The sequence below is a fragment of the Elephas maximus genome, chromosome 8 (genome assembly GCF_024166365.1).
Source record: "Elephas maximus indicus isolate mEleMax1 chromosome 8, mEleMax1 primary haplotype, whole genome shotgun sequence".
Classification (NCBI taxonomy): domain Eukaryota; kingdom Metazoa; phylum Chordata; class Mammalia; order Proboscidea; family Elephantidae; genus Elephas; species Elephas maximus.
In genome coordinates, this window is record NC_064826.1 from 60,949,747 (window position 1) to 60,965,875 (window position 16,129).

At 36.8% G+C, this 16,129-nt stretch overlaps 1 protein-coding gene across 2 annotated transcripts in view; it reads left to right on the top strand.

The window, feature by feature from the left end:
- Positions 1–16,129, top strand: part of CDK14 (cyclin dependent kinase 14) — a 693,252-nt gene that overhangs the window by 377,412 nt on the left and 299,711 nt on the right. For both annotated transcript variants that reach the window (XM_049893961.1, XM_049893962.1), the window contains one exon: positions 598–721. In XM_049893961.1, coding sequence (XP_049749918.1) covers positions 598–721 — 124 coding nt within the window. The remainder of the gene's footprint in view (positions 1–597; positions 722–16,129) is intronic.

A 16,129-nucleotide genomic window follows, 5' to 3' on the forward strand; every position in this document is an offset into this window, starting at 1 on the left:
ACCATGTTTATGGCGTTATATGTACATTTACATAAACTTGATAAACAAATCTGTTTATCTTTATAATGTTATGAATAGGTTTTTTTCACTCTGTGAAATGACAGTTTAGGCCTGAAGAAATAGAATATTATAAACAATTGATTCTTTACATTTTGCCTAACTTATAGAACACAGATTGGATCTCTCTGACTGAAGAAGTCTTAGTTGACATAGCAGATTGTTAGAAGTTCTAAGATTTACATCTTAATGAGTTAGGGATGTACATGCTTATATTTGGAAACCCTTGTGGCATAGTGGTTAAGTGCTATGGCTGCTAACCAAAGGGTTGGCAGTTCAAATCTGCCAGGCACTCATTGGAAACTCTATGGGGCAGTTCTACTCTGTCTTATAGGGTTGCTATGAGTCGGAATCGACTCGACGGCACTGGGTTTGGTTTTGGTTTTTTATGCTTATGTTACAGATTCTACTTAAGTCATTTGATAGAAAATTTAATGACAAGTACTCATTTTCACTAAATACAAGTATTTGGTAGACTATATGAAGAAACTAGTATTTATCTGTGTTCAGACTTTAACTTTTGTCTCCCTGTTTTTTCAGTTGTTTTTATTTCAGTTGCTGCGAGGGCTGTCTTACATCCACCAGCGTTATATTTTGCACAGAGACCTGAAACCACAGAACCTTCTGATCAGTGACACGGGGGAGTTAAAGCTGGCAGATTTCGGTAGGAAAGCAGTTAATTACCAGTCTATTTTGTCACACTGTGAGAATGCCAGGCAGATGGTGGCATTGTGTTTGTTTAGGTGCACTTACTCTGTCTTCATAGCCATGGTAAATTATTTTTTGAAGTGAAAGAATTTTTTTTTTTTAAGTTCAACATAATGGTTGGTAGAATTTTCAAATTTCAAACTTAATTTTAAATAATCATTAGCATAAGTCAGATTTTATGTGTATGTATGTGTATATATAGCCAAAGGAGAAGCCAGTATTTCTTTTTCATTGTGATAGTATATATAACAAAACACTTGCCATTTCTACCATTTTTGTGCATATAATTCAGTGGCCAGTAAAATTTTGAACATAAACTATATTGAAAGAAATGTAATTATTCCACATTTTATTAGGAAAATGGCAAGCATACTCAGAAACAGAAGAAGTAGTATAATATACCCCACCACTCATCGCCCAGCTTCAACAATTATCATTCTGTTGCCAGATTTGAAGAAACCTGAATTTAAGCCTCTGAACTTTTCAGAGCATCACAGAATATATTCAACAGAATGTGTTGCCCTAAGGCTTTACTTGAAAAAAACGCAATGCTGTCCAGTCGATCCTGACTTATAGTGATCCTTTAGGATAGAGTAGAGCTGTCCCATAGGGTTTCCAAGCCTGTAATCTTTGGAGAAGCAACAGCCACATCTTTTTGCTGCTGGTGGATTTGAACCACCGGTCTTTCTGTTAGCTGCCAAGTGCTTCCCACTGCAGTGCCAGGACTCCTTCCCTAAGACTGTAATAGCTTAAAAATCCAGGACCAGTGTTAACCTTTCCAGAGTGACTGTCGTTTCAAGAATTTTCGAAAACTTTCTAAAAGCTGGGGCTCCTGACCTGGCCCCATTATAAGTCATTCCTTCAAAGAAGTTTTAACATTGGCCTCTTTCAGCTTAAAAGCTTTCCTCCAAACCCTGTCTGTGAGTAGAGGGGGCAAAACAGTTGTACCCTCCTTGATCAAGTCTGACTTTTTTGAATTGCTTTAGCTCTCTGCCATACCAGAGAGCACGTTGACTGCCAGCACAGAGAAATGCTTGCAGCTTGAGGTGCTGATATTGCATTGCCTCAATTATTTTTGAGTATATATTCTGATTAGAAATTTGCTCTATTAGGACTGGAATGAAAATATTACCCTTGGGACGTAAGATGTCTGAGGTTGAGACATGGACTTTTGCTGAAATGTGATTATCTTTTCCCACCCTATTCCTCAATAAATAAAAGAGAGCAGAAAATATTTATATCTGTTCAAGGTTAGTAGACTGTTGAATACCTTTGGAATAAATCTACAGTGTTAGGTTTTGCACATTATTTTTTTTTCTAAAAATGAAATAAAACAAAAGTTAGCATGACTGTTGATATATTGGCAAACTTTGTCATTTGTCGTCTCCTCATTTAGTTTGGTAAAAATGATGAATCTATGTGTGTGTATGTATATGTGTGTATATGTTGTTTATTGCCTGATTTTAGCATCAGAATCATACCAGGTGGCTAAATGTAAAATCTTTTTATCACAATATAGAAAATAATGGGAGGACAGGTGGATGAAGGAAAGAATAAGTTTCATAGTTCCTCAAATTCAAGGTTATGGGTTTTAATATAAATATATTATGTAGTTTTCCTCTCTCAATAATTTAACAAGGATTTACAGTAAATTTTTTTATGGTGTGTTAATACTCTATAGAGGAATATGTTGGAATCAGTGATTGTATTGGACATTTCATTGTATTGAACTTTTTTTGTATATTTATAAAATACATTTTTATAAGGTTGATTTTGTCTGTAGACAGACATACAATGGGACTGTATGTAAGTGCTCACTGAGAATTGTTTATTAATTTTGAATTTTATGTTGAAGTTTTTTTTATAATAGGTAAGTTCATTTTAAAGATTATTATAGATAAACTGACATTTTATGTGTCATATTCAGAAAGAAATTGAAATGTAATTTAAAAACTTACAGTTTTTAGAAAATTGGAAAATTTAAAAAGTATTAACAACTCAGCGGTGACAAATGTTACCATTTTTATTGTGTATTTCCGCAATATCTTTCTTCTTTCTCCTCCTCCTTTTTCTCTTTTCTTGCTTCTTTCACAACATGTTATATATCTCAAAAAAAGAAACAGTATTTTGTAACCATTTTTCACATAATATTTCATAAACATTTTCTCACGTAACTAAATATGACAAAATCATTTAGAATAGCTTAGATTTTTTCATTAATTGCCCAATACTAGTCTCTGTATTCAATACCTTATCAATGAATATTGTGGCTCTAATTGTTTGCTATTACTCAGAGTCCTGTATATCCTTGTAGAGAAAGCGATATATCCTGCAATTGGCATGCTGAGTTTCTTAAAGCATTTTGCTTCTTCAGACGAGAATGCTCTGCAGAAAGGGTGTTCCCATATACATCCTATCAGTGTCATGGACTGAATCTTGTATCTTGGAATATGCACTTGGCGTGCTTCCTGTGCACAGAGTATAAATGAAGGAGACTCATTCACCAACTGTTTCCCCCAATTAATTGTACATTAGTTTTTTCTTTTAATTTAAGATATGCAATTAAATGTGATTTACTGTGTTTGTACATGTGTGTGTCTGAGATGAAGGACACACAACGGAAGTTTTAAAGAAGCTAACCAGTCGAAATAGGATAGAGCTAGGTAGCCTAACAATTAGAAACATGAGGTAATATGAAGAGTTTTAGAAATGGTTTCTTTTTCTTTTCTCTTACGTGAACAATACCATAACATTTTGATTAAAAGAGACAGATATAATCTTGTATGACTTGAGTTCCTGTATGTTAAATGCTCTGTATTCTGTTTGCCAGATACTTGCTCCGTTGTCTCTTCAACCTAGTAAGGTAGGTGGGCATATCCTTATATTGCTGAGTGAGACATGAGAGTCAGAGAGGGTAAGAAACTTGCCCAGGTTTGGTAACACTGGTAGCTGATTACAAAGCTGTGATTCAGATGTGTGATCCATATCCTTCAGTCTCAGGTGGGCCAGGGTCTTTATATTTACACACATAGATATTTTACTTTACAGGGATGCCTAACCTAGTAAAATGTTCATCATTTGATATATATATAAATGTTGTGTTCTGTGTATAGCAAATATAACACATTCTATGAAAACAGATTCCAGTAAGACTAAAAAATAGCTCAGACAACATAGATGAATCTGGAGGGCATTATGCTGAGTGAAATAAGTCAATCACAAAAGGAGAAGTACTGTATGAGAACACTATTATAAAAACTCATGAAAAGGTTTACACACAGAAAGAAACAGTCTTTGTTGTCTAACAATAGATAGGTGGTAACTTTGGTGAAGGGTAGGATCCTACACAATACTGGGGAAGCCAGCACAGCTTGACAAAGAGAAAGTCATGGAAGCTTCATAAACATATCTGGACTCCCTGAGGGACTGAGGGCTGGGGACTATGGTTTCAGGGGATGTCTATCTCAGTTGGCATAGCATAGTTTATAAAGAAAATGTTCTACATCCTACTTTGGTGAGTAGCATCTGGGGTCTTAAAAGCTTGTGAATGGCCGTCTAAGTTAAGCCTACTGGTCCCACCCTGTCTGGAGCAAGGAAGGGAGAATTGAAGAAAACCAGAGACACAGAGGAAAGATTAGTCGAAAGAATTGATGGACCACAACTACCACAGCCTCCACCAGACTGAGTCTAGCACAACTAGATGGTGTTCAACTACCACTGCTGACTGCTCTGATAGGGATCACAATAGAGGATCCTGGACAGAGTGGGAGAAAAATGTAGAACAAAATTCAAACTCACAAAAAAAGACCAGACTTACTGGTCTGACAGAGACTAGAGAAACCTCAAGATTATGGCCTCTTTTAACTCAGTACTGAAGTCACTTCTGAAGTGTATCTTTCAGCCAAAAATTAGACAGGCCTATAAAACAAACAATAACACACAAACTTCAGCCATGTGTACAAGACTAAATAGACATACCAGCAAAGATGAGAAGGCAGGAAGGGACAGGAAAGCTAGACAAATGGAAATCGAGAAGCCGAGGTGAAGGAGAGAGTGTTGACACATTGCAGGGTCAGCAACCAGTGTCGCAAAAGAGTACGTGTATTAATCTTTTAATGAGAAACTAATTTGTGAACTTGCATCTCAAGCACAATTAAAAAAAAATAGCTCACATAATTTAAAGAACATTTTGTTACTTGACTAATTTAATAGTAATGAGTGAAGTCAACACCTTAGTACTTCAGAGATTTTGCACGCTGGGCACAAGATAAATCGAATGAGGGTATATTGGTAGAACCATTTGGTTTAAACAGAATACAGTTCTGAAATCTGTTGTTAGTTGCCATTGAGTCGATTCTGACTCATGGTGACCCTTTATATGCAGAGGAGAACTGCTCCTTAGGGTTTTCAATGCTGTGACCTTTTGCAAGCAGATCACCAAGCCTGTCTTCTGAGATGCCTCTAGGTGGGTTCTAACTAGCAACTTTTCTGCTGGTAGTTAGGCACCTAAGCTGGTAGTCAGGCACTTAATCGTTTGTGCCATCCACTAACTCTTAGGTGGTCCGATACTGTAATTATTATTTTTTGTAAGCAAAATCATAGTTAAGCACTTACCTGAGCCTTACTTACCATATGCACTTTGAATGAGTAAATTACACATGACTTAGAATCGCTATGGCTTTTCTAATGCAGAGGTTTGTCTAGAACTCCCGCCTGTATATATATATATGTATATAATGAAATAATGAAAATTATGTGCACTCGTTTTCTAAAAGAAGGCTCATCTTTAAATTATCTGGGGGAAAAGTATTTCAAAACCTTTATCCAGCCTCATAGCGACCTATGAGTCAGAATTGACTCAACGGCACTGGGTTTTGGTTTTTGGTTTATCCAGCCCGTTTGTCCAGCACCTGGCTCCTTCTCCCACACTGTGCTGCAGCCAAGCCCCAGATTTGTTCCCACATCGGAGCCTTTTACTTGGCTGCTCCTGGAGTGCTCTTCCCCCTGCTTCTTGGGTGGCTGCCTCTTTCTCATCATGCAGGTCATAGTTCATATGTCACTTGTTCAGAGAGGCCGCCTTTCCAAAAATAGAACGTTTCCCATTACTGTCACCCAGATTAGCTTCTTCAATAGAACTTTTAGTGCAGTGAAATTATTTTGTCTGTTTGTTTATCTGTTTATTTTTTGTCTTCCCTACTAGATTGTGAATTCTGTGAGAGCAGGGACTTGGCCTGTCTTTCTTCCTATGGTCTGTGCTATGACTGGAACTATTTTTGGTGCAACAGACGGGCTCAGTGAATATTGGTTGAATGAATACATCAATATGGGTGACTGAGTTGAGTGAAAACTAAGACCTACCAGAACATACTGATTTGTGTTTGATTAGCTTTGGCAAACTATCAGTTAGTAAATTAATATTCTCTTCATTGGTGCTCTCCTGTCTGTACACAGTCAAGAGTGTAGATGGAATTAGATGACCTTGGATAGTGCAGGAACTGTGAGGCTTTTACATACGGGCCTTACACACCTACTGAATATATACTATTTTCATAACGTCAGGCTGCAAAAATAATCATCACTGAGGAAATGTAAGTACATACAAAAGATGTGTAAGATAGGAACTTCACACTCTGAAGACCCTAAATGATTTGTCTACTGCTACTGTTGTTGAGGGCACAGTGCATTAGACATTGAATTAGGAGATCTGACACCACTTATAACTAGCTTGTGATTTCAAGAAATCATTTAATCCCTCTGAGCCTTGAACTTCTCATCTGAAAACTAAGAGCATTAAACAGATATTTTCTAAGGTCCTTTTCAGTGCTAAGTTTTATGTTGTATATTTTTGAAATCATTAACCAGTTTCCTAATAACCAGATATTTCTTGGTGGGTAAAAATCAGTCTATTGAATCTGGAATCAGTGTTCTACCTTCTCCTCCCTTGAATCTGATTTTTGATTCTAGCCTCTAGATAGGAGCCATGCATTTATGATGTGCATTGAGATCACATTAAAAGAAAATTATTGAGGTTTGACAAGTAAATGCATAAATAAATTCACTGAAAATAATGTTCATTTGCAGTATAATATTATGAAAACTTAAAGGTATTTTTCCATACAATGGAGATTAGAACAAAATTGATGAGCCTGAATTGCAGTTTCCTGTAATTCCTGCAAGATGATGTTGGTGTCATTTACATTTCTCAGGCATTCTTCTGCTATTTTTAAGGGTCATGGCCTAGCTATACTGAATACCAGCTGGAATAAATTTGCGCCTGCAAAGACAGACCACAGGATCTCTGTAATATAAGCATTTAAGGTCATGGCTTGTTTTACTGACTTTCCTAATGCGGAACCAAGTTAAACAGCTCTGTGGTTTTAATCAAGTAAAATTACACAGGTCTCTCTCCCACCAAAGGTCTAAAATATTACCTTCCTAATGTTGGTATCTACCAGGCGCTCCTTGGAAACTCTATGGGGCAGTTCTACTCTGTCCTATAGGGTCACTGTGAGCCGGTAACTGACTCGATGGCAGTGGGTTTTTTGTTTTTTTTTTTTTTTTTGGTTTAATGCTGGTAGTTTCTTCCTCCAGGCTGTTCCTTGTCTAGATTTGAGAAAGGAAGTTGTTGCAAATCACATTTCAGATTAATTTACGAAACACACCAAAGATGTGACTCTGCAGAGGACATGGCATGTGCATGGTTCGTTATGCGCTTTTCAGCATTCACGTAGGGAGTAGAAAACAGAAAGAAATCAACTTCGCTCACATGCAGAGTAGAGTCTGTCAGTTTGATAAATATAAAATCTAAAAGCCTGTTAGCCCCAAAGGTACAGGCCCTTAACTTTTTTTTTTTTTAATCATAAGCATACAGAATTCACCACTGAACTCAGAAATTCAGAGTTAGAAATAAGTCCGTTCGTCATGGCCTGTTGGCCAGAATTTTTCTGTATCTTTGTTTTAGAATATATTTTGTAATAGCAAAAGCAAACAAAAAAACACCTTTATTACTCAAGAAGATATCACTCCACTTCTAAAACACCCTTTGAACAGTTTAATATAGAAGTAATTTTAATGTAAACTTGAGGCAGTTGCTTTCATGTAGATCCGGAAGCTGAAAGAATATATTACAATAATTGATGTTACAATGTGAACTAAAGAGAGGACTGATTTTTCATTCTTTTCTCTAGACCTCATTAAAATTCTAAGTGAAAATGTGTATACTTTAAAATCTACCAAATAGATTATCAAGATTGGATGTTAGAAATTACTTTGATTTGACAAGCGAAATAGGCAGTTATTTCCCCTTGACTCATTATTTTAAAGATGTAGTAACCCTTCTGAAAAAGAATGCTGATATTTAAAATTGTCTTTTCCCTGATTTTGAATTCACTTAGCTTCATCATTTAAATTCTGTTGATTTAAATTAAATTGATTTAAATGGTTTAAATTTTCCCTCTCATTGCCATAAATGTTCTTTTTTTTTTTTTCCCTTTCAGGAGGGATAATGATGGTGGTGATGATGATATTTAATTTAATCATATTGTGTTTAACCTTTATGTTGTCGGTGTAACCAGCCATGTTGAATAGCTTAATACATAAATTTTTAAAAACCAGAAATGAGAACAAGAGTATATATGAGCTACAACTAATAGGCATGTTCTACTGTATGAGAAATCTCTTATCTTTGAGAAACCTCCCTGGGCAGTCTCCATAAATCAGTTTGAAGCAGCGTGGATAAGGGTAGTTTGCTAAGAATAGAAGCTTGAAACGTCACAGAAAAGAGGAGCTCAGTATTAGGCAAATCATGCCTAAGTGAGGTAAGGAGACATCTTTAAATGCAGAACAGGGATTTCAATATGTAAAAATATTATATTTTATTCCCACACAATAGGAAGGCATAAATGTTGACAGTAAATCAGATATAGGAACCCTGGTAGTGCTGTTCTTAAAGCACTCAGCTGCTAACCAAAAGGTCGACGGGCAGTTGGAACCCACTAGCCGCTCCTCGGGAGGAAGATGTGGCAGTCTGCTTCCATAAAGATTTGCTGGCATGGAAACACTATGGAGCAATTCCACTCTCTCCTTCAGGATTGGTATGAGTCAGAATCAACTCAACTGCAGAGTTTGGTTTTGTTTGTTTAAATCAGGTAAGTGATGTAGGATATGAATTGAAGTATAACCATGTATCTTAAGAAAAGATCTGGGTATGAATGGCTCAAAGCCTAAGTGCTGACTGTGATAACAAGAGTAGAAGAAATATAGATTAGGGTAGGAAGAATAGCAATGAAATGGACCCTCGAATTATGTAACACACACGTACTCTTCAAGGCAGCAGTGAGTAACACTGGAACATGAGTTTGTTAACATAAAAAACCCAAAACCAAACATATAGATAAGTATAAAAGAATGATTATAGTTTAGCCATTCACTAATGTTCCTTCTTTATGGATCCTCCCCCATGTCCTGCTCTTTACCTTCCAAGAAGCCACATTTTAAAACCAGACTCCAGTAACATGTAGTCAGTACATCTGATAACATATAAGAATCTTGGACGATAGTGAGTCATTGTAGTCTAATGTACATGTTTTCTACAGTCTTTACTGGAAGCAAGAAAAACTAACTGGCTACTATGGGAAATCTGGGATATACTGTAAATTCTAAAGTTAGAAATCCTTTTAAAAAATTGGAATGTTTGAGTTTTTTTCTCACTTTAGCACTATCAATTCAGTACTAGCTTGGTTTCTTTTGTGCTTCAGGTTTTTTTTTTTTTTAATGCCTATGTGTTGATTTATTTCCTTTTGAAATATTACATATTTATAGTCCCGTGTTGCCATTGAGTCAATTCTGACTCATAGCGACCCTATAGGACAGAGTAGAAGTGCCTTATAGAGTTTCCGAGGGTACAGTCTTTACAGAAGTAGACTGCTACATCTTTCTCCCAAGGAGTGGCCGGTGGGTTCAAATCACAGACCTTTCGGTTAGCAGCTGAGTATTTAACTACTGCACCATCAGGGCTCTGTATATTTATATTAATATTGCAAAGTTTTCTTCTCACCTTAAATCATTTCTTCTGTTGAAATAGGTAAAGTTAGGACTTTTCTTTTTTCTTTTTAATGAAAGAAGAGAGTATTGGAGAGACTAAAAAAAAAAACGAAAACCATTGCAGCCAAATCGGACTCATGGCAACCCTATAGGACAGAGTAGAACTGCCCATAGTGTTTCCACAGAGCGCTCGATGGATTCGAACTGCTGACCTTTTGGTTAGCAGCCATAGCGCTTAACCACTACACCACCAGGGCTTCCACTGGAGAGATAGGAACAAAAAAACAATTGAGACGTAATGATTTGTGCTTCTTGCCGTCAGGTCGATTCCAATTCATATCGAGCCTATAGAACAGGGTAGAGCTGCCCCATAGGGCTTTCAAGGAGCGCTTAGTGGATTTGAACTGCCGATCTCTTGGTTAGCAACCAAACTCTTAACCATTCTGCCACCAAGGTTTCCTTGTGCTATTTAGGAGTTTTAAATACATGTCTATGTTTATTTACCGCATACTATAAAAATAACCCTAATGTGAATAACCAGGTTTACATATCTAAAATAATACAACTTGTTGCAAAAATTCAAACTTTGGAAATAGGACATCTCTTTGTAGTTACTAGGCATTCCAGTTTCCAATTATGAAGGGTGCTGATATAAAACACAGATTGAAGAGTTTATCCCAGTTTTGGCGTAAAGTTGTCAGCTAAAGAAATCTACTGTGTGGGACAATGACCAGCTAATATTAAGTGTGGAAACTGGACTTAAAGTCAGTCTGGAAGTCACAGAATGGGGAGCAGTGAATGAAAGGAGTTCATTCGTTGGCTAAAGTGGGTGGCCCATTGTGAGAACAGAACATCAAGAGGCATGGCCACAAGAAAGGAAAAAGTTGGAAATTTTCAGGGCTATATGCTTGTGATGGTTTCTAAAATGTTGTCATTAGGATTACTATTAGGGTATCTTAAAATCACTTGGGAGTATCTTGTCTTATTTTTCTGGGTCTTGCAAGTTTTCCACCTTTGACAGAGTGCAGTCTTACCACTTTTTTATTGCTCTCTATTAGTGAAAATATTTGCATTTTCCTTCTCTGACAGGGCTTTGCCTTACACAGGTCCCAGCTTCCACAGGTTTTACCATAGTCGCATTTTGCTTAAAGAATTGGAAGCAGGATATATTGTTTTTGTTGAAGTCGTCATCCAGTTGTTGATAGAATCATGGCATTGGGAAAGTGTTTTCTTTTTCAGCATAAAGTTAGCAAATCTAAGAGGGGAAAGTACAAATTGGTCAGTTATAATTATATAAAAAAAAAAAAGAGGAAAACTTCCGGGATTTAAAAAATGTTATGTTCACATTTTTGGAAAATTTTACTTAAAATTTTAGCGACCCCTGGATTGGAAGGAACCTCAGAGGCTAGTTAAAATCCCCTCATTTTAAAAACGTGTACTCTTTGGCTTAGAAATGGAAAATAAGTTAACAATTTGCTTGTTACTTAGTAAGTGATCAAAAAGTATTAAGTTATTAATATCATTAATACCCATGTCTCTAGAACCCTAATGTAGTGTCCAGCAGACTCATAATAACGTATTTAACATATGCACACAGGCCTAACTTATCAAATGATTGAGAAGGTAGGAGGGCTAACCAGAAGTCTAGTTCACTGTAACTCTTGCTGATCTGATGATCTTTGTCAGCTGAACAGCGAGTTTCCTGTCAGGAAGGTAGAACCTGGAATACTAGATGTGATTCATAAGTACTAAACACCGAAACTGGAATGTGAGTCTTGAGGAAACAGCAAGAAACATTATAAAGAATGTTTCTCACAGAAAACCTGTAGGAAACCTCGTTGGAAATAAAAGTTGAATGGAGCCTTGGTAATTTATGAATTAGAAGGAACCACCCTTTTTAATTATATTCCTTGGAGAAATTAAAGGAGTGAGAAAGCCCTGTGGGGTGATGAAGGCTGAATTGGTTTTAACAATGTTCGCATTACAACTCAGCAGTGCTGGGCAGTAGCTGAAAACACACCCTTGCTGGCTCTAAGTGGGAGGAATTTTCTGTTCACATCTTACTTTTTCCAATGATTGGAAGTAAGCAGCACACAACTCCAGGGCAGGTGGAGCTGTAAAAGATGTAAGAAGTAGAAACATAAATCTGAAAGACAAAGCTTTTTGCATAGAAGAAAATGTATTCTTGTGAAAAGTAAAATAATCCCAGGATGGTTAGGGTGCAGATTAGATATCCAGACTACCTGAGTTTGAATCCTGGCTCCGCTACTTACACGTTGTGTATTCTTGGATGAGTTCTTAAAATTTTCTCTGCCTTAATTTACCCATCTGAAAACAGCATGGTGATAATACTGTGTGACTCACAAAGGCATTGGAAGAATTAAATAAACTAATACTTATAAATCATTTGAGAACAGTGCCTGGTTTATAGAGAGTCCATATAAATGCCACTTTTATTATTAACACCCTTTGTCATTGTTGTTAGGTGCCATCAAGTCGATTCCAACTTAGAACAACCCTATATACAACAGAATGAAACGCTGCCTGATTCTGTGCCATCTTCATGATTGTTGCTATGTTGGAGTCCATCATTGCGTCCATTGTGTCAATCCATTTTCTCAAAGATATCCCTCTTTTTTACTACCACTCTGCCTTACCGAGTATGATGTCCTTCTCTAGGGACTGATCCTTCCTGATAACATGTCCAAAGTACGTGAGATGAAGTCTTGCTATCCTCTCTTCCAAGAAGCACTCTGGTTGTATTTCTTCCAACACAGATTTGTTCATTCTTCTGGCAGTCCAGTATCCTTCACCAACACCATAATTCAAAGGCACCAACTCTGTCTTTCTTACTCATTGTGCAGCTTTTTCATGCGTATGAGGTGATTGAAAACACCATGGCTTATGTCAAGCTCACTTTAGTGCTCACAGTGGCACCTTTGCTTTTCAACACTTTAACCAAACCAAACCAAACCCAATGCCGTCGAGTCGATTCCGACTCATAGCGACAGAAGGTCTTTTGCAGCAGATTTGCTTGATGCTATACATCATTTGATTTCTTGACTGCTACTTCTATCGGCATTGATAGTGGATCCAAGTAAAATGAAATCCCTCAACAACTTCAATCTTTTCTTGGTTTATCGTGATGTTGCTTATTGATCCAGTTGTGAGGATTTTTATTTTCTTTATGTTGAGGTATAATCCATACTGAGGACTATAGCCTTTGATCTTCATTAGTAAGTGCTTCAAGTCCTCCTTGCTTTCACCAAGGAAGTTTGTCATCTGCATATCACAGGTTGTTAATGAGCGTTCATCAATGTTGATGCCACATTCTTCTTCATATAGTCAGATTATTTGCTCAGCATACAGATTTGAATAAATATGGTGAAAGGACATAACCCTGATACACACCTTTCCTGATTTTAAACCCCACAGTAACCCTTTGTTCTGTTCATAAGACTGCTCCTTGTTCTATGTACAGGTTCCTCCTGAACACAATTAAGTGTTCTGGAATTCCTGTTCTTCTCAATGTTATCCATAATTTGTTATGATCCACACAGTCAAAGGACTTTGCATAATCAGTAAAATACAGGTAAACATCTTTCTGTTGTTCTCTCCTTTTAGCCAAGACCCATCTGACATCAGCAATGATATCCCTCCTTCCATGTCCTCTTCTAAATCCGGCTTAAATTTCTGGCAGTTCCCTGTCGATGTACTGCTACCACCATTTTTGAATGATCTTCAGCAAAACTATACTTGTGTGTGATATTAATGATATTCAATAATTTCTGCATTCTGTTGGATCACCTTTCTTTGGAATGGCCACAAATAATGGATCTCTTCCAGTCAACTGGCCAGGTAGCTGTCTTCCAAATTTCCTGGCATAGAGGAGTGAGTGCTTCCAGTGTTGCATCCATTTGCATCTCAGCTGGTATTCCAGCAATTCCTGGAGCCTTGTTTTTATGCCATTGCCTTCAGTGTAGCTTGGATTTCTTCTTTCAGTACCTTCAGTTTGAGATCATATGCTACCTCCTGAAATGACTGAACGTCAACCAATTCTTTTGATACAGTGACTCTGTATTTCTTTCGTCTTCTTTTGATGTTTTCTGTGTTGTTTAATATTTTCCCTGTAGAATTCTTCAGTATGGCAACTCGAAGCTTGAAATTTTTCTTTAGTTCTTTCAGCTCGAGAAATACTGAGTGTGTTCATCTGTTTTCGTTTTCTAACTCCAAGTCTGCACATTTCTTATAATACTCTACTTTGTCTTCTCGAGCTACCCTTTGAAATCTTCTGTTCAGCTCTTTTACTTCATTTCTTCCTTTCGCTTTAGTTAGTCCACGTTCAGGAACAAGCTGCAAAATCTCTTCTGACATCCATTTTGGTCTTTTCTTTCTTTACTGTCTTTTTAACCATGACCTCTTACTTCCTTTAAATATGGTGTCCTTAAATGTCATTCCACAGCTTGCCTGGTCTTTGGTCATTAGTGTTTAATTAGTCAAATCTATTTTATTTCTGATAAGGTTTCTAAATTCAGGTGGATTATACTCAAGGTCATACTTTGGCTATTGTGGACTTGTTCTAATTTTCTTTGGCTTCAGCTTGAACTTGCATGTGAGCAATTGATGGTCTGTTCCACAGTCAGCCCCTGGCCTTGTTCCGACTGATTATACTGAGCTTTTCCATCGTCTCTTTCTACAGATGTAATCAGTTTGATTCCTGTGTATTCCATCTGGTGAGGTCCACATATATAGTCACCATTTATGTTGTGGAAAAAAGGTATTTGCAGTGAAGAGGTCATTGGTCTTGCAAAATTCTATCACACGATCTCCGGTGTCATTTCTGCACCAAGGTGATATTTTCCATCTACTGTTCCTTCTTCTTTGTTTCCAACTTTTACATTCCAATCACCAATAACTATCAATGCATCTTGATTGCATGTTTAATCAGTTTCAGACTGCAGAAGTTGGTAAGAATGTTCAGTTTCCTCATCTTTGGCATAAGTGTTTGGTGTATAAATTTGAATAATAGTCGTAGTAACTGGTCTTCCTTCCAGTTGTATGGATATTATCCTATCATTGACAGCATTGTATTTCAGGATAGTTCTTGAAATGTTCTTTTTGATGATGAAAGTAATGCCATTGCTCTTCCATTTGTCATTTCTGCAATAGTAGGCTATATGATTGATTCAAAATGGCCATTTTAGCTCAGTAATGCTTAGGATATTGATGTTTATGCCTGCCATTTCACTTTTGATGACTTCCAGTTTTCCTAGATTCATACTTCGTACGTTCCATGTTTCAATTATTAATGGATGTTTGCAACTCTTCTCATTTTTAGTCGTGCCACATTAGCAAATGAAAGTCCCCAAAGCTTTACTCCATCTACATCATTAAGGTTGATTCTACTTTGAGGAGGCAGCTGTTCCACAGCTGTATTTTGAGTGCTTTCCAACCTAAGGGGCTCATCTTTCAGCACTATATCAGACAGTGTACCTCTACTTATTTATACGGCTTTCTACTGGCCAATTTTTTCAGAAGTAGAATGCCCGGTCCTTCTTACTAATCTGTCGTAGCCTGGAAGTTCTATTGAAACCTATCCATCATTGGTCACCCTTCTGGTGTTTGAAATACCCTTTAGATGTTCAAACCATTATCTGTTTTTTTTTTTTTCTGAGATGGATAACATATCTTCTTGCCTTACTGAACAGAGGATGTATAATTTAATTCCATGGTTCGTTCATCAGACTTTTAATGAGTACATACTATGTGCCCGTTGTGCTAATAGCTGAGTATACAGTGATAAGTCAGCTGTGTATACAGTGATAAGTCAAGGAGACACAGTTTCTGCACTCCTAATGTAAGATTTCCTTACAGCCTTGGAGTCACTGCTTTGAATGTCGCTTATTGTATTATACAGTGATACCCCTGAAGACTAATGAGCCTTTAAAAAATGTTCTGATTCTTAAATCTTTATCTTGTATATTTTATGGAATTAGGTACATCTCTTTTTGAAGGATAATTACTGAGCCAGGTTGGATTTTAAAAATAATTATCTACAAATAATTGTTAACACCTTTCTGTTGCTTGTAGTTCATATTTCATGATGCATATTTATCAAAGTACTTTTCAATTTAGCTTCCCTGGTATAAGCACTAAGGACAAGTTAGTAAAAATGTATCATTCTTGTGATAAAAATGCTTTGAGACCAAAATTCTACTTCGTGTTAATCCATTTAAGAGGGAGGACACTTTGGTAGCTAGCCAAGAATCCATTGGTGTTATACATTTTCTCCTCAGAAATGACTGACTGCTTTTTCCCAGCA